We start from the raw sequence: 20,137 nt of genomic DNA on the forward strand, positions 1-20,137 counted from the left end.
TGTGGATATATATATATCATTACCTAATATTAATTAGATTTATGCGTGGCCCAAGAGACAAGTTTTTCATAAAATATATAGGCACTCCTATTAAGTATAAAAGTTTATGTCATATTCTTTATGAACGTATCAAGGTATATCCAAAACTCATTGGCGAGTACTATACTGAAATTCTAAACATTCCTCTCAGACGTATGGCTGAAGAATAAATGGATACCTTACCTGAAGTTCACTATATAAGCGCATCCAATCTGCTTCCTTAGATTACCCCAACAGCTATTTAATAATTCAGAATAACTCGAATGGCGAGTACTTTAGGGTTAATGTTGATTTCTCTTTCCGTTATCTTAATCAATATCATCTCCCTTCCTCTCCCATCAATATTTCTTCATGCAATGGCCCATGCAAAACTCCCGACGACTGTACTGGCAAGCTCACATGCATTAACCGCAAGTGCAACGATGACCCCGATGTTGGAACCCACATATGTGGTGGAGGCGGAGGAGGAGGCAATTGTAAGTCGTCAGGAACTCTCAATTGTAAGGGCAAATCCTTCCCCCAATTCAAATGCTCGCCGCCAGTGACATCATCCACCAGCGCCAAACTCACGCTTAACGATTTCAGTGAAGGCGGTGACGGCGGGGGCACCTCAGAGTGTGATGGGAAATTCCACCCGAACAGTGAGCGCGTGGTGGCACTTTCCACTGGGTGGTATGATAAAGGGTCTGTAAAGGTATAAAAACACAGGATCAATCCAATGGCTGATGTGCTGCCATGTGTCAATAGATTAAGCCGATAAGTTTGTTAAGTTTGTTATGAGCTAGCTTAGTTCGTAAGGAAAGTGCAGTGTATATCCAGAAATAGCTTGTAAGGATTCAGTGTGAAAAAAATATAACTCAGAAGAATTATTTTCTCTTACTCTCTCTAACTTTCTGCAATCTCTCTCTCTCTCTCTCTCTCTCTCTCTCTCTCTCTCAGTGTGAAACCTCCATTGTTAAAGCTTCAAGCTTCTCTTCTTACAGGGTCGAGATGTGGAAGGTTGATAAGAATTACGGCTAGTAATGGGAGGAGTGTGACGCAAAAGTGGTGGACGAGTGTGATTCGGTAAATGGATATGACAGTGAGCATGCTGGTCAACCACCGAGTAAAAACAACATTGTTGATGGCTCTGGAGCTGTTTGGAATGTTTTGGGATTGAACCAAGATTTAGGAATCGTGGACATGACTTGGTCCTTGGCCTAAATAATTAAGGTGGTGTACATGACTAAGCAAAAGTAATTGAATAAATAAAGACTATTTTCTATGTGATTGTCCATGATGCCAAAGAAGTATGCTAAGTATTCTTTGGAACATGGATTTGTACGGATAAAATTCCCTGTCCCATGGTGTTGTGAATTTATTTATATATTTTTCTGTTTTTTGCTGCTTTATTACATAGTTTGTACAGGAAAAATTAGAGTTTAATTGTTATATTTATCACATACAAAATACAAGAAATTATTCATGCAATTAAATACTAAATCAATTATAAACCATTAAGCAAACACATTACTAAATGCGTATGAATGTGTTAGAAAAACTTGAAACTTGAGATCGAGTCTAGTATTTGATATTATATGTTTTTAAGATAAGATTGTCCTTCACTAGTGCCCTAAAGATTGTATTGACAAATATCACTCAAAATACAACGATCCTTCACTTTACAGAAACGTCACTCAAATCCACAAAGTACGGTGAACCAAATAATTTTCTCTCAATAAGCACTCTATTTAAGTATGATTACTAACTGTTATCTGAAAAATAGAATTAATAAACACCATATGTTGATGTATTTTGACTTGCCTTTTCATAAACTGATGTGCCTATTCCAAGAAGATAACCGGCCCATCCTTTTTGTTAAAAGTATGTGTCTTTATGTTGTAGGTGTGTAAAATCGACTGTGGGTGCAGTGGAATAAATGAAACAAGACACAAAATTTACGAGGTTCCTCTACAGTCAGTGTGACTGGAGTACGTCCTCGGGGCAGCAGTGGTGCTTTCATTATAATTTGAAATAATAGGAGTATAAAGATAACTCTCTCTATTATCTTCCCCTCATCTTCCTCTTCTTCTCTCTCTTCCTCTTCTTTCCTCTATCTCTCTCTTCCTTTCTTCATTTTCCTTTTCTCTCCCGTGAACCCTACTCACTTCATCTCATCTTCTTCCTTTATATAAACAAAAGAAAGCACTATTCACTTTACAAATTTTCCACAAATGAATAGTGAAAATACTGTGCATAAATAGTAACAAACTATTCATGTGGACCATCCACATAATATTTACAACACTCCCCCTTGGATGGCCACAAGTCTTCGATTGACTCGTTAAAATCTTGATCTGTCTTGGATGCTCCCCCTGATGAGTATCTCCCACTGATTTCAAATCATTTAGATTGATCGTTGATTGTTCTGCTTTAGTCTCTTAGTAAGAAGAGTTGCTGAAAGATTTGCTTTACTTGTTGTTAACTTTCCACAGGCTTTTTCTTGAACTGGGCTAGAGGACTTTCTGCTAGACTTGCATCCAAAGGTCTGAATTTACTCCTTTGCTCTGGAGCGGAATTTGATTCAAAAGTGGTGGACACTTGATCTTGAATCAGACTTGTGATTTCTTCAAGGACTTCAAGGCTTGATCTTGCATGAAATTGTACCGTTAAGAGCTTCATGTGGCAAGTGATCTTCGGTTTTGTCGGGGATGAATCAGCACGTGTTTGTTATGCTTGTCTCCACATGCTTCAATGTATCATTTTCACTTGTCTTACTTGCTCCCCTTGCTTAAGTGGTATTTTCCCTGTTTTTCCCCTACATGTGTGGCATCTTCTCTTGTAGGATTTGTCCCCTGATGCAGGAGAGGAATGCAAACCCTTGCATTTGAATGGTTCATCACTTCTTGGTGACTGGAGACCCAGCTCCAACCGTTGAAGATGACTACTCGAGAGCAATACTAGGTAAGCAATCAGGAAAGGTTCCAGGCAGTCGGTTCCTTACCGGGAGTTTGAGTGGAGGTTCCGACATGTTGCTTTCTTGATCCTTGTCTTTGCAGGCAAGAACAAGGACAAAGGAAAGGACAGGGAGATTGCATGATATGAGATAATCTTGCTCTGGTCCCTGAAGATATGTGATAATCTTGCTCTGGTGTGACATGTTTGAAGAGGTATTCTCGGAGAGGAAGAAAACTGAGTATTTCGAGATGCTATGTTGAAGATGCATTCTTGGAGATGAGGAAGAGTTAGGTATTCTTGCAGTGTTGCAGGTCTGCCTTGTTATGGAGAACAGAGGTCGACATATATAGAGATTTCTCAATAGCAAGTGGTGGTGCTGTGCTTTTACTCTTGTCAGCAACTGTGGTGTAAATAGAACAGTAAGATTTACGCGTTTTCAACTTTGTCAGAGATCTTTGACAAAATTGCACGCGACATCTGAAAAGCTGGGATTACATCTGAAAAATGCCAACGAACTTTATTCAGGAAAATCTGGCTTTTTGAAATTCGGAGAGCCGTGTCGCTTCGATCTTTGAACAAGCGGCTCTGTTGCCTCTTCTTTTATAGAGACATCAATTGCGTTCAAGAGTATGCTCAGAAAGTTGCTGCCTGAGAAATTTCCACCTTCTTGCACTTCTGAAATTTTATTTGACCTCTGTTTTTCCTTCATCATTTCTGAAAAATGACTTGCCCATCAAACATTTGCTTAGATTTGAGTCTTAGGAGTGATACAGACGAGCAGCGTCATGATAATATATGGCGCCCGTCCTTCTTATCTTCTAATGGTCCTCTTACGGTTGGGGACTCTGTGATGAAGAATAACATAACCGCTACTGTGGTAGCTAGGAATCTTTTCACTCCAAGGGATAACAAGATCCTTTCAGAACGGTCTGAAGAGTCGGCCGTTCAAGACTCCTTGGCTCTCAGTGTTCAGTGTGCTGGCTCTGTTTCCAATATGGGCCAACGCCTACTTGCTCAAACTCGCCAAGTTAAATCATTGATGGCGGAGGTGGCAAGTCTTAAACAAGAGATCAGAGGGCTCAAGCACGAGAATAGGGTGTTACACGTGCTTGCAAATAGTTACTCTACGAGCATGAAAAGAAAGCTCGACCAACTGCAGGAATCTGAAAGTCGAATTCAAAGTGATCAACAGAGGTTTGTTGCTAGATTCCGAAAGCAACTGATGCCTTCCTCTTCTGGTGTTTTGCTAAGTACTAGGGTGCCACATGATCAATCTCCAGTGCCTCCCCCTTCTGGGGTACTTCCGAGTACTGAGGCTTCACATGAGCAACCTTTGTGAAGGCTCCATCCTGTTTGTTTGTTTGAACTCATGTGTATGTATATATCTGTAATTTCTTGGAGATATTAATAAATAAGCTTTATTTCATTCAATGTATTGTGCCAAATACAATAAAGCATATACTTCACTAAGATGTGGTACTTCTGGACCAAGTATTAATTTATCTTTACCCTCACGAAGATAAATGATTATTCTTAGTGTCTTCATCATATGAGTATTCAACTCATAATCTTCAATCCATATGGTTCTTTTAATATCATAAATATCATGGATAAGATTCGTGTTGGTAGATTGTTCGATTTGCAGCTCGAGACAATAATTCCTTCAACACTTATCATTTTTCTAGACTCTTCAGGAGTCCCAATTTAATATCATCAACTCTTCAAGAGTTATAATTTAATGTCATTGACTCTTGCAAGAGATTTTAGTATGTTGCAACAATATCATAATGATAGTACTCACTAAGGCAATTTATATCATCCATTGGTATTGAGTACATATTTTATGTTTTACCCTTCAGAGGCTTACTTCAAGCAATTTGAATCCTTCAAGGGTTTTCTACACTTCATGACACATTTTCCTTTGGAATTTATACAGAGCAATTTGCTTCCATGTATACTTGAGGGATTTACTTATGGAGATATAATGTGGGCGACTCATAACCCTTCGTATATAATTCTCCATTCATATGAACTCGTTTACAACCTTGTGTCATATCATGTAAGTGTATTACACTATATTACAAATGCCCATATATAACCTCCTTCGTTCAACATCTTTTGGCTATTTGTATTGTATTCAAATATATATAGGTTCATTTGCCCACGTTCTTACAAAATTGTAATGGAATTGCCTTTCTCCATTTTGGCCAATAATTTTTCTTTTGTCGACGAACAAAAGAACGTGACTCAATATTAACACAGCTCATTGATGAATATAGTAGCTACTTGTAAAAACCAAAATTATCATTGGTTATCATCAATCTGTGATCCCATATTCTCATGTGCATGCGCATGCATAAAAGCTTTTCATTTCTTTGGATATCCATTGCCTCTTCAAGGGCATGACGCTATCTCTTCCAGGATAGTCATAATTTAGAGAATGTGGATCATAACCTCCTCTTGAGCTTTATAGAGCTTGGATTTTAATCTCCACTTCCGGGAGTTGAGTCTTTGGAACCTATACATCTATCATGCTACATGCATGAGACATCAATATTCCCATGTCTGTGGATTGTCCTATCTGGGACGTGTATCCATGCGGCGACTGTCATGCTTCTGGCATGCAACAGTTATGCTTCGGGAATGCAATAGTTCAGTAGTGCCATATTATTCTTCTTTCGAATAACTGAATCTTTTGAGTCTAAAAATCTGCCACGCTTCAGGCGTGCAACAGATAAATCATTTACTGTCTCATTATTTTATCCAACAGAGACATCAATTCTTGTAGACACATTTGCAGTAAGTATATATGATTTCATCACTTTCGTTGCATCATTCAATTATTCATATTTCATTTTCTCATTGATTGCTTCGTGAATCAAGATAAAATAAATTCTCTTCGTTCTTCTGGAACGATCCTTTCTCGTCATTCTTCTGGAATGATATTTTCTCATTGTTCTTTTGGAACGATATTTTCTCCCCCTAACAGCGGAAAAATTGTCTTATCAAAATGACAGTCCGCAAACCAAGCGGTAAATATATCCCCAGTCAAGGGTTCTAAATATTGAATGATAGATGATGTTCAACATCAATGCCCATTTCAGTACGTTGTGGCAGTGCAATAGGCACATAGATAACACAACCAAAAACTCATAAATGTACAATGTTTGGCTAGTTCCCAAACACGAGTTGTACTGAGCAATATTGATGGTTGGAAACTGGTCTCATCCGAACTTAATAATGCGTCATGTAAAATGACATGTCCCTATGTAGAAAACTGGTAATTTCGTTTTCATGAGCAGAGCGCGGGTAATCAATTTCATCCGCTTAATAAATGCTTCTGCTAAACCATTTTAAGTATGGACATAAGGAACTTCTGGTCCTTATTAAATAGTCTATGGACTGAGACTTTTATGACCTTTATTATAATTAAGTTGAGGCACTGTGGCACTTCAAACTTAAGGTACTCATCAAGGAATTTCATGTCCTGATCTTCAGGATCAAAGGACTTCATGCCTAATCTTTTTGTATGATGGAACTTCGGGTCTAATCATTTTATATGATGAGGATCAAGAAACTGCAGGTTCTGATCTGATCAAGGAACTTTGGGTCTTATATATACTCATTGTAACAAAAGATAAGTACAATAAATAAATTAAAGCAATAGGCGGTAATTCCAGCCATAGTAAATAAATTGAACAATAAATAAATTCAAGCTTGTGACAAGGGCTTTAATTCAGCACCATTAAAACTTAAAGCAATAGGCGGTAAAACCGTCCATGGTAAATAAATTGCTTTAAAGTAAATAAAGCTTGTGACAAGGGCTTTGATTCAGCACCATTCACATAAATATCAAAGCTTTAAAACAAAGGGTAATAATTCTACCCACTGTAAATAAATTGCTTTAAATAAGTAGAACTTGTGACATGGGCTTTAAACCAACACCATGCACATAAATATGCCAAAACAGAAAATGCAATGATTAAGTCCTCATGTTTTGCTTTTTCATTTTCTTGGTCTGCCACTTCTTTTGTTTCATCCCTTTTTTTTTTATTTATTTTTTTTTTTATTTCACAGTTCGAAGTCATTTTGGTTACTCAGTAAATAATAGTAACAATAAGTTCCAATTGGTGTTCCTCCTCCGGTGAGTTTCGAAAAAGTCGAAACGGTTCCTATAAGTTTTGGAGTCAAGAGTGTCTGCAACTTACGAGAAGATCAAACTGTTAGATTTAGTTCAAAATTTAGTATGATATGGATAAGAGGATACCAAACAACTTTCGTGAAGAAACAATTTTGATTTGAGCTACCGAAATGGAGTTTTGGTACTCATAAGGTGGCTGCCCAGTTTTCTGCGGAAATTGGAAACTGGTTTGGTATTTCAGACATCTGCGACGATCGCACCGTTAACATTTTCTGAAATTTTGATATGTTGTAGATACTGAGCAGACGAACAACTTTCAAGAAGAAAGTATTTCAATCCAAGGTCCGCAAGTTGGAGTTCAGAGGCTGTTTACATGGCTGTCAAATTCTTTACGAATTTTGAGTATGTACTCTTTTGCTTCTGCAAAGGATGATATACAGTCATACAACAATATATATAGCTGCTTCAAGAAAATCAATTGTACTGAGATTTGAAGATGAAATGAAAATTGTTTCTTATCTGTGAGATTCCAGCTGAAGGAGGTGAACAGGATTTGTGGCGTTGTGCTTTCCACTGACATGAGAGCTTCTCGTGCTGATAACGTGTTGTAAAATCGACTGTGGGTGCAGTGGAATAAATGAAACAAGACACAAAATTTACGAGGTTCGTCTACAGTCAGTGTGACTGGAGTACGTCCTCGGGGCAGCAGTGGTGTTTTCATTATAATTTGAAATAATAGGAGTACAAGATAACTATCTCTATTATCTCCCCCTCATCTTCCTCTTCTTCCTCTCTTCCTCTTCTTTCCTCTCTCTCTCTCTTCCTTTCTTCATTTTCCTTTTCTCTCCCGTGAACCCTACTCACTTCATCTCATCTTCTTCCTTTATATAAACAAAAGAAAACACTATTCACTTTACAAATTTTCCACAAATGAATAGTGAAAATACTGTGCATAAATAGTAACAAACTATTCATGTGGACCATCCACATAATATTTACAACAGTAGGTAAATTATTCTCCATTTATTAGCACAACTATTAGGCACATTTATTGATTCCCCACATATTTGTCAAATTACATCATATATATTGTGATCGAATCACAATATGAATATTAATGCTTATTTCTCTTTTTAAGAATCACTAATCCACCTTTTAATCTGTATACAATTAATTGTATAGATAAAAATGTAATTAAGGTTATATTAGGCATTCAAAAAATGTACAATGGTGAAGTCAAGCATAGTTAATGAATTTGTTTGTGTGGAGCCTAGTCAATAGGTTTTAATCAAGTAAAAAAATTATGTCGGGTTTTATGTAACGAAAATTGAGTTTCATGGGCTAAAGTCATATTTTCAGTACAATAAATAGGAAACTTCATTTTAATTCTTGGCAAAGATGACTTTTAGACTAAAAGCATAAGTAAGATCAAAATCTAATTTTAGTCTCTTGATACATTAATCACCTCATTTATTAATTATATTTTTTATGTTTTAATTATTTATCTTTTTCTTCCTAATTTTAATGTATTAATTTTATTTCACTATAATTATATAATTTTCATTTATTTCATCATAATATATTTTGTTGTAAACATTTAGATAAACTAATTTTTATTTTACAATATATTTCGATATATTTTGTCTTCTTCATTTAGGGTATATTAAATTAATTATAATACATTTCGGTGCATACATTTAGGTATACACATTTTAGTACATAAATTTCAATACAAACATTTAGGTACATTAATTATATATAATACATTTCGGTACATTAGTTTAATATAATACATTTCGGTACATACATTTCGATACACACATTTAGGTACATTAGTTTAATATAATACATTTATATGCATACATTTGGGTACATACATTTCGGTACTAACATTTAAATACATTAATTCAATATAATACAATTTCAGTGCATACATTTGGATACATAAATTTCGGTACTAACATTTAAATACATTAATTCAATTTAATACAATTCGGTGCTAACATTTGAGTACATACATTTCGATACTAACATTTATGTACATTAATTGAGTTTTTCAAGTTTAAAGAATGTTAAAAAAAATACTTTGGTTTGGTCAAAAAATATATTAATAAATTTAAATATTTAATGGGAGATATTGAATAAAATACACATGAATTATTTTGAATTAAGAACACACCAAGGAACTATAATCAATATGTAATCTAACACTAAGTTTATTTTAAATTTCAATTTTCTTCAAAGATTAAAGTTAGAAAAATCCCTAAAATAAATAATGAATAAATCAAGGCCTAGAACTCTGTAAGACACCAATATGGATAATCAATTTGTAATTTATGCCACTACAGTTTCCATCCTTGTTTCTGTTAATTTTTTTTTGTTTGATATTACATAATTGAGTCTCTATTTCAAGTCTGAAAATAACTCCTTACCTAATTATATTGTTGTTAACCTCTATAAAATGTTTGTTAAAAAAAAAACACCTCTATACAATGTGATGGATTGCGTGGCTATATATTTCATGAACTCCGTTTTAATCCTCCTAAAAACGGTGAGATTAGAAGAGACGAATTTCCTTCATATCTAATTCTCTCCTAGTCATCTCTAAATGATTATCAAATTACCTTACCTTTTTCAAGTTTTGAAATTGTTTTGGCAACATGAGTATAAGATAATTACCCAAATTCATTCAAAGTGCTTTGCTATATGACATGTTACCAAGAAATTGTTGGAATTTTGTTAGATCAACGGACTCAGAGGCCCACTCTAACTATACCGATACTAAGTGTGGAGTTTTACCATAAAAAACCTCGTATTAGTTAGAGTGGGGTAATCATATTTAAAATCATTGCTTTTCTTTACCCCCACCGATGTGGGACTGCTAACACGCCCCCTCACGTGTAACCTCATTCAGTAGTTCAGACGTGAAGATCCACACATTGACAATTGAAACTCAGAGGTCGACTCCAATGGAGTCCAAACTTGTTTTCAATCTTTTTTCAGGAAGTGACTTTCATTTAGTAGTTCATACGTGGAGATCCACACATTGGCAATTGAAACTCAAATGTCAGCTCCAATGGAGTCCAAACTTGTTTTCAATTTTTTTTTCAGAAAGTGACTCTTATGAACTCAGAGGCAGACTATATGTTAAGAGTCCAAGCTTATTTCCAAGCCCACACTTCCTAGTGACAAGCTTGTTGGCTTGCACGGGCTCGTAACCCGCCCGTAACCGTGGGCTCTGATATCATGTTAGAATTCTTTAAGATCGACGGACCTAGGGGGCCACTCTAATGACACTGATATTGTCCCTAACTTTATCACATGCCCAATCTGTCAAGTGTGAGATTTTACCACAAAAAGCCTCAGTATTAGTTAGAGGGGTAATCCTATTTAAAGTCATTGATTTTCTTTACCCCACAGATGTGGGACTGCTAACAGAAATGCCACTTATTTCTTGCCCCTGTATCTTCACCACTACTGCGGATCATACATCGTATTCTTAGTTATAACTAGGGATGGGCAAAATACCCATGGGTATGGGTAACCGCGGTTACCCGTCCATTTAAAGTTGATGGTTATGGTTATAGGTAATCGTTTAAACAAATAAACGGTTATAGGTATAACCGTTTATCCATGAAATTTAAATGGGCAGTTATGGGTATTATCCGCGGTTATAACGGGTATCCATCGGTTATGAGTAATATTCATGGTTATAACGGGTATCCATTTATCCATTTAATTTAATATATGTAAAATTAAAAAAAAAATTTAAAACCCTCAGAGTTACAACTCCGTCACTCTCTTTCTCCGCCTCTCGACTTCGTCACTCTCTCTCTCCGTCGCTCTCTCTCTCCGTCACTCTCTCTCTCTCCGTCGCTCTCTCTCTCCGTCACTCCCAAACCGACTTGCTCAAACCGACCTGAAAAACCCAGAAGCTAACGGCTATAAAACTAATACGCGGAGTCTCTGTCTGTCTCACCCGCCCTTATTTCTTCCTTCTTCTCCAGCGATCTCAAATCTCTCATCTCTCTTTCTCTCTCTCTCTTGCTCTCCCGCTCAACGAATTTCAAGTTTCAAATTTTCAAACCTCTGGTCGTCTGATCTCAAATCTCTAATCGATCAATGGAGTTTCAGCGTTTGTCGTTCTCTTTCTGATCTTCCGACAACTGGGTCTATGTGACGCTGCAGGGTTTCCAATCTCCGGCGGACTCTAAGTCCCAATTTGTCGGCGAGCTTTCTCTCCGTCAATACCAGATTTTTCAGAAACGCTTCCACGCCTTTATTCTTGATGAATTTCCACTGGGTCCTGATTGATGCGCTACACTCCGTTTCGCTCCCCGCCAACTCTTACTCTCTGAGTTGCGCGCTCACTTACGATCTCTCTCCTCTTCCCTCAACCTTGATCCTGCCATCTACGAAGCATTAGCCCCCTGGATCAAATCCATGGCCCGGAAATTGGCAAACCCTAATGGCTCCATGGGCTTTGTTATGGTGGCTACGGTTAAAATCCTAACCATTGAATATGTCGACCAACTGTTTGATGATATGTCCGACTCAATGGCTTTGCTTTCGATTGGTAGTAGTGATGGCGGTTCAACTTCGTCGGCAATTTCATTGGACTTTATGGTTGACAAATTGGGGGAAGAGAGATATTTCGAAAGGGGTGACGGCGACCTGGGTTCTTGCAGTGTGTGTTTGGAGGAATTGTCTGATGGGTTCTTGCAGTGTGTTTGTAGTGTGTTCGAAACAAAGATTTCAATTAGATGAAATTATATGAAATAATAGAGGGTTAACTCAGTTTTGTGATGAATTAGATGAAATTTGGTTGGTTTCGTATGGTTGTTTTTTGTTATCAGAAACACAGATTTATGAGCTGTTGCTAAAGGGTCTGTTGCTTTAAAAATCATTCGGGAATTCAGAAATAAAAAAGCTCTACTTTTACTCTTCCTTTAGGCTCAATTTTCTCAGGTTCCTGAACTTCCATAATTTATTGGTTGTTATACAGAATAAAAAAAATTGATTGGTTGCTATACAGAAAAATATCATTCGTAAACTATTATTTCAATTATTGAAATTATACGAGGACTTAAATATTAAAATAGGAAAATGTATGCTAAAATGTACTTATAACGGTGTTTAATTGTCAGAAAATAAAAATTATGACAAATTTTTCTTTTGTAATTTTCAAATTGTTAAAAAAATAATGTAGACGGGAGAAAAAAAAGGGTAAATGGGTAAAAAAAGGATAAACGAGCGAAAAAATGGGTAAACGGGTAAATGGTTATGGTTATGGTTAAATGGGTAAATGGTTATGGGTAAATGGGTACACGGTTATGGGTATGGATAACCGTTTATAAATGGTTATAGTTATGGTTATGGGTATAACCATTTATGTAATTACCCAACGGGTAAACGGTTATGCGGGTATAAACATAAACGGTTATGGGTAAAATAACCGCGGTTACCCGCCCGCATAACCATTGCCCATCCCTAGTTATAACTACTTACATATATTATACGCTTCATTAATTAGTTGGCATATTTGGGCTTGGTGCACTACCTGTACCACCACTCAATATTGCACCACCAGCCACTTTGCGGTCTCCTCCCACTGTTGCGGCCTCATCTTCTCATCAGTTCCTTCATCCCTCTCCATGGTAACAAGGTCAAAGACAGTTTCTCTTAAGCCTAATTCCAAGTCTGCCCATTCTGCTACACTTGATTCAACTAACGCTTCCCTTCCATTGAGCCCACATGCTTTAGCCAGGCCAACAAATATCCGAAATGGCGTCAGGCCATGTCAGAAGAATTTAATGCTCTCCAGCGTGCCGACACTTGGACTCTTACGTGTTCCCCGCACCGCAATGCTTCCATGAATGTTTTGCCAAATAAATGGGTATTTCGCATCAAGCGTTGAGACAGTTAACCAGGGACTTTATAACATATTATAACATATTATAACATAAACCCACACTCTTTTATTTGGTGTATGTTAGTAACGTTGAGACAGTCATGAAACGAAATAATTACAATACCTAGTCCAAATAATAGAAGTGGAAATGACACATTCAACTAATGGCAATGATAAATGTATCCATAATACAATCCTTGATTTATTCATATAAACACTTGGTATACATGATAGTTAACACCAAATCAAGACAATTAACCAGGGACTTGACTAAATGGCCAGTATGTACTGAAATTCAAAATCATATGGCATTTTCTCAATAGTCGTACTAATCTTGCCCCTGCTAATGTGGCCCCTGAAGCAATCCACCATTGATTTTCTCAATGATCCAGATGTTGGTAACTGGTGGCAAACCCACTGAACTAGTGAGTCCACATCCACAGCAAAATCAAGCAAGTTTCCTAGAAGTAGTTCTGGGATCACAATTTTCTTTGAGGTAGTCACCACAATTGATGCTTGCAGGTACTCCAACTTTGATTTCTCCAACTCAGCTATGACACCGTCGGCTGTGTATATCCTCACCTGAAAAAATTAACATTATTTTCCAGAAAAAATAAATAAATAAAAAATCGTGATAATAGCACACCAATGAAATGCAATGTTAGATCGTTTATATGCAATTTTACCGCAGGAGAAGAACGAGTTCCACAACACAGAGAAAATGTGACATTGGGATCCGGGGAATCGAGACCATAGAGTTCGTGAACAGCGGATTTATCGTCTGTGTCACCATTCTGAAACGCCTATGATCACATGATATATTGAGATCTTTTATACTAATACAATAACTACTGATAAAACATGTATTTGATTCGTAGGATCAGTCATATTTACCTCTTGCATACTGGAAGGTGCTGGCTTCCTCAGAATGTAATGCTCTATGGATTCAGCATTTAAAATCTTACCCCCTATGTTTAGAGTTGCCTGAATCAAATATCATTCGTTATTCGTTAGATTAATAAGGAAATAAACTTCTGAGCCAATATCTAAAGTCGGTTTCTGCCAGTCAATGCCTAATTTCATATATATAACAATTTGATGCTTAATTTCAGCTAAATTTTGGAGCTTACCTTGCTCATCAATGTGAGTAATTTTTCCACCGAAGCAGGCACTCCGTACTGGAGAAAACCCTGAGAAATGAAAAAAAATTCAGTAATCCAACATGAGAGCTTGAACAGGAATAGTCACAATTCATATTGACGTCTCTTAATTCAAAATTAATAGCTTTTTTTTTTTTTACACATTTACATTCATGATACAAGCATTGTAAATGTTGATCCAGAATGCTAGCTTCTGTTGGTATGTCAAGGACCCCAAATCCACCACCTGGAGATCGTTCATCAATACCCTGTGATGCACAAGGATAATAGGGAAAATAATTTTAAAAAAAAGTCATGATCTGGTACCATGTGACAGTGTTACAATCACTAACATAAAAACAACTTGGAAGTAGTGGAGACTATATACGTAGGTTTTTTTTTTTTTTTTTTAAGTACAAATTTTTACACTAAGCGGAGAGGGAGCTCGGCTAAGCCACATAATGGGCAACCTAAGTTGGTATCAAATTTGCCATCTACAAGATTCGAACCTAATATTTCTCACTTCCAAGTGAAAATGAATACCACCATAGCATAGTACTGAGTGACAACTATATACGTAGTTACGTACCTTAATTTTTTTAGTAAAGGAAAAGAGTTGGAGGCTGAAAAGGATTTTGGGTCCATAGAGATTGAGGTGAAAGTAACCAAGTTCTTGTAAGGGCCAATGTCTCTAGGAATACACTCTTCCACATTGAAGATGCCATAAGGGTCTTGTTGCCTTGATTCCTTTTGTAACAATGAGTTTACACCGGTATCATCTCTGAAGCTTCTTGAGGTTATAGAAGAGTTGACAGACCTTGAAATGGGGCCTGACTTCTCTAACTCCATTGTTCTTGTTGTTCTAAGCAGCCTAATGTATATGAAGTTTAGGCACTTCATGATTTCCTCAGAGAGCCTGTTTGGTTGCCAGTTATGGCTGTTCTCTTCTAATTGTGTTGGAACTGGTAGAGATTTTGGTTGGAGTTCTGAAGTAATCCCTGGATTACATTCTTTTAGCTGGAAAAATAAAAAGAACAAAAAACCATCGATTAATTAGTGATACGTATCTAGGGGCATAACATTTTGAAAATTGATTGGTCTCATGCAATTAACAAAACTAGTAGTCCATTTTACCTAGCATGATAAAATAAAAAAAGGAAAAATAACTTTTGGATGCAACCAGTTATACACAACGCGATAAATCTCCCTCTCAAAACATGCATGTATAGTATCAGTTAGATCCGCATGCATATTATAACAAAAGGTTGTTGCATATAACCGACGCATACAATAATTATTTTTAAACTATAAAGACAGAATTAAATGGAATGCAACAAGTTAGGGCATACCTTGGGTGATGGATGTCTTGGGGCTCGCAGGGGCGAGAGTGCCCTCAAAATTCCGTTTTTTCTCGGAAACTTATTTCCAAATTTAACATCCTCATAGAAATAATTTTCTTTCTGATCAGAAAATCCTCTCGAGTTTCCAATTTTCTCGTTCTGCCTAAGGTCGTTAAAATGATCATAATCACCTTTGATAGCTTTACTTATGAAATGCAACGCCTTGGTCTCATAATACGCCATTCTCTGGCTCTCATTGTTAACACTTTTGTGCATGGGACTTTGCATTACTATATTTGATGCACGAGGAATGGGTTTTGATTCCTTTGTAGCTTCTTGTTCATGCTTCAATCCAGGATGAAGTTGCCTGATTTGGCCTTCAAGTCGAGCAATTTCTCCTTCAACCATAGCTAGCTCTGCCAAAATCTCCTTCATCTGCATTACTCATAGAGACAGTATTATATTTACTCTTTTATGACCAATAAGTAGTTATATGCTCGTAGAACAATAAAGTAATTTTATGGACATCATTTTTTTTTTTAAGGAAAACTAATGAAAATGATTTGAAAACTTTGAGTTTTAAAGATAAGGACAAAATAAAGGGTAAAATGAATAGTACCAGGATTGACTTTTTAGTGTAAATATGTGGTTTTTCGTTAAAGTGAACAGTACCCAGAGCTTTTCGTTAAAGTTCCCTAATTTTTTTGGTACATATATACAGTGATCCTCTGTTGAGTCAGTTGGGATTCCTTAAACAAGTTTGTTTGAGGGACACTGTTGAAGGGCTCACTCCATCATATTTCAACATTTTGAACTATCTAGTGTTTAGGTCTTTTTTTCAAAGATCATTTTTACAAAAATAAATCACCCAAATCGGACATATGGGTGATTTTAGGTCTTCCCATAGCCAAAATGGAAACCAAAAATCCTCTCTAAAATGCTAGTTTAAATGGCAGTCATGTTAGTGTTTCTTTGAAGCACCGTATTCTTATATATTTTTTGGGATAGTTTAGTTGCGGTCTCTGGTCCCTAAATGTTATATATTCAAACCTTATGCATTTTAGATTTTTTATTGAAGTCCCTCTCCTTCTACATAAATGACATAATAATAAAAGAGATGCAATAATACCAATAAAGACTCAACCATTCTATCTTATTTTTGCTTTCATTTACACTACCAATTTAATTGTTCAAAATTGCTTATGGGTAATAATTGCTTATGGGTGCATTCTAGATTATAAAAAAAAATGGGAATTTTTTTTTTATATAAAATGAGTACATTTATATGATAAAATTTGGCTACATTTTACATATAAAAAATTGGTACATTTACATAAAAACATGGGTACATTTTATATAGAAAACAATGGGTACATTTTATATTGAAAAAACAATGGTACATTTTAGATTAAAAAATAAATAGATTTTACATTAAAAAATTGGTACATTTTACATAAAAAATGGTACTTACAAAAAAAATAGGGATACATTTTATATAACAAAGTGGTACATTTGTAAAAAAAAAAAAAAGGTACATTATAAATAAATTATGGGTAAAAATAAAAGGTTAAAAAATTATGAGTACAAATAAAGGTTTAAAAAATAAGGGACAAAAAGAAATTAATATATGGGTACAAATTAAAATTTAAAAGAAAATTGGTACAGTTTAAAAAAAGGTTGCAAATTAAAAATGGGTATAAACTAGAAATAGAAATATATGATAAAAAGTTTAGCCATAAATATAATATATCAACTGTAACGTTTCTAACACTAAATGAATATATTTAAAAATAAAACTTAATTATTTTGTTTTTGAATAATTAATGGCGTTTATTAAAACCGAAGGACCTTGATCCAAATTTGAAAAGGAATAAGGTTTTAATTAATGAAGTAGAAAAAATAAGGATGGAAACTTAATTTCTCCATATTTTTTTCATTATAATTGGATGTCTTAATCATTTTGAATTTATCTATTTGTTCCGAAGAATATCCATGAGTGATGAGTTAATACATCTGCAACGTATATATGCTGGCAAATTGTAAATCATAACTATTCATTAGGTGGAAGCATATATATAATGTCCAATGTCTAATCTTGACTTACTTATAGGATCTAACCATATAACATGCATGCCATGCAAGATATAGTATCTAACGTATGATTTATAATTAATTCTTAAACATTTGTAATATAACTTCGTATAAATCATCTAACTTTCAAAAAATCCCCTGCATAAAAATAAAAGTCAGCCGCATGGGGTGGCTTAAAAGGAAGAAGATCAATATATACCTTGGGAGGAAGAAATTTTGGGATGGAAATAGCAGAGTCACCATTTTTCCGATTCTGAACTTGGCCCAAAACCTCGTGTACTTTCTCTTCTTGGTTCAGCATTCTTTGAAGCAAAGAAACCTATAAGAAACTTGTCAATGCAACTCTCTTATCATGGTCTAGAAGATGAATGATACGTTATATGACTACTAAACTTAGATTGTGAGAAAAGTTTAAGACTACTAAACTTAGATTAAGAGAAATTTAGTATCAAATTTGTCATCCACGAGAGTAAAAATTTAAAATTTCTTACTTACAAATTTTTGTTATACAAAATTATAAGTTTTTCTTTAGTACTAGATACTACAACCTTTTTTCTAATTAAAATTGAAGGTTAAAGAAAAATAATAGGAGATAACCAATTAAAAACGGATCCCACACTCCACTTTTGTTTTATTAGTCCCACCACCGCTTAACCTTATTCTCTTTCTTCTCCGTTGCCGCAGCCCTACAGAGGCAAGGCCACCCAATTTTCTTGGCATCAGATCATACCACGCCAAACCCAGAAAATCAAATAGCATGCTTTCTAGAAGCCGCATAAGGGTTCAAAGTTCAAGCTTTCAATTTCCAAGTTACAAACCAAATAATTCCAACAAAAATAACCCACCAAACTAAATCAAACCCAACCAATCCCCAGATAAAACAGGTTACAACTCAATGCGAGCCCGGCTGATCAGTATGATTCGGTCTTAACTCTTAAGTGGTTCAAGATTATTGGTTGATAAAAATGGCGGTGCGGTGGTTTACCGGAATTAGTTAATATAATTATGGTGAAATGTAAGATTTTCATTGATGTAGAATGCTGGTACGGGATTACACTAAGGGGTATGGTTCTCATTTATTACTTCAAGGTTTTGGGGAACGAATTGAAACTGATTAGCAGTCATGAGTTTGCTATATCAGTACAGACTGGTGATGCTGGGTAAGGACCACTTTTTCAAAAGTTACACTTCAATAGTGACAGTTAAAACATTTTTAATTTCGTTTCCTTGACAAAGAGATGTCCTAAATTGGCCATGGGAATCCAATTGATATTAAGTTCATATTCTCTTTTAAAAATATGGCTCCCCAGCTGGAAGACCCAAAAGTTTGAAAGATAAACCATGAAGGCTTGACGAAATATAATGGTAAATAGTTATGGAGGCCTAAAAATGATAGCAAGTATACATTTGTAACTCCTATCATGTGTGTAAACTAATAAAATATACTTGCTTTGAGCGCCAATATCTAAATTGGGAGATTTTTCTATGTTTTTGGAATACGAGTCAGTACAATACGTGTTATAATATAAGTAGAGAGATGATAAATTTTTTAGTGTTCTTTTACTTGTATTATGACACGTGTACCATTTATGTTTCGGGTGTAATAAAATCTCATTGCTAATCTAATAGTGCCAAATTGCTAGATACTCTTTGTTTAAACAACTTTAATCAAATATTAATATTCAGAGATGGACTAGAATACCATCCTACGTACCTCTCTTTCAAGCTCCCTCCATCGTTGCCCCGAAAGTTTCGTGTTTCTCTGTATTTCCGAATTAACAAACTCTCATGCATAAGAAATTGATCATGAAATAGCTAGCGACAAAGAGTACTACTCTCAAGACTAACCAAAATAAATTGTAAAGATATTACAGATGGTATGTATTATGTAATTACATTTTTAACAACATGATCAATAGCGTCATGGATTCATATGGAACTTACAATCTCCGATGGAGTGCGAACGGACAAGTTGCCGGGGCTCGCCATGAACAAAGCCTTTAACTTCAGCCAACTCCAGCGCCTACAAGAAGCAAAGTAAAGCCAAGAGGGTAAGATATTATTGGCAGTATTTTTGGTGAGGTTTTGGATATATTCAAAGTAGCGTTGGTGTGAGGACTTTATAAGGGTGGCTGCTACTGGTTGTTTCTGCTGTTGACGTTTGATTTGATGAATGGAAAGAACTTTGAGAGAAGATGGTGATGAGAGAGAGCTTTCAGGCTGATGACGATGATGATGAGGTTCATCATGTTGTGGGTGGGACATCATGCAGAGAAAATAAGAGGGGGTGGTGGTGGAGTGAGAGGTACGTGGGGAGTTTTTGGGGTTTGGCGTAGCTTGCAATTCTGGATTTGGGGTGGTTAGCGGTTATACCTTACAATTACAAAGATCTAAAGCTCTTGTATAATTATGGCAAATAGTAAACACAATCATATGAATGAATGATCAATTACATGCTTTTACTTTCACCATATCTAGAAGGAAAAAATTCATAAAATCCGGAATATACGTATAAGTAAATGCTCTTATGTGAGACAAT

General features: G+C 35.7%; 1 protein-coding gene and 2 pseudogenes across 1 annotated transcript; 2 read left to right on the plus strand and 1 right to left on the minus strand.

The window, feature by feature from the left end:
- Window positions 1–302: 302 nt before the first annotated feature.
- LOC126591103 (kiwellin-like) lies at window positions 303–1,430 on the plus strand (annotated as a pseudogene).
- Window positions 1,431–11,040: 9,610 nt separating this feature from the next.
- LOC126590639 (uncharacterized) lies at window positions 11,041–12,063 on the plus strand (annotated as a pseudogene).
- A 1,102-nt stretch (window positions 12,064–13,165) lies between these two features.
- Window positions 13,166–19,991, minus strand: LOC126590099 (uncharacterized). Its single transcript, XM_050255613.1, has 11 exons — window positions 19,718–19,991; window positions 19,543–19,621; window positions 19,313–19,360; window positions 17,798–17,917; window positions 15,517–15,942; window positions 14,757–15,184; window positions 14,337–14,436; window positions 14,159–14,218; window positions 13,923–14,012; window positions 13,715–13,831; window positions 13,166–13,610 (listed from the first exon to the last, which is right to left on the minus strand). Exons 1-11 carry the CDS (start codon window positions 19,864–19,866, stop codon window positions 13,299–13,301), a joined length of 1,929 nt encoding a protein of 642 aa, XP_050111570.1. The 5' UTR covers window positions 19,867–19,991; the 3' UTR covers window positions 13,166–13,298.
- Between the last annotated feature and the right edge of the window lie 146 nt (window positions 19,992–20,137).

This window comes from Malus sylvestris, chromosome 11 (genome assembly GCF_916048215.2).
Source record: "Malus sylvestris chromosome 11, drMalSylv7.2, whole genome shotgun sequence".
Classification (NCBI taxonomy): Eukaryota; Viridiplantae; Streptophyta; class Magnoliopsida; order Rosales; family Rosaceae; genus Malus; species Malus sylvestris.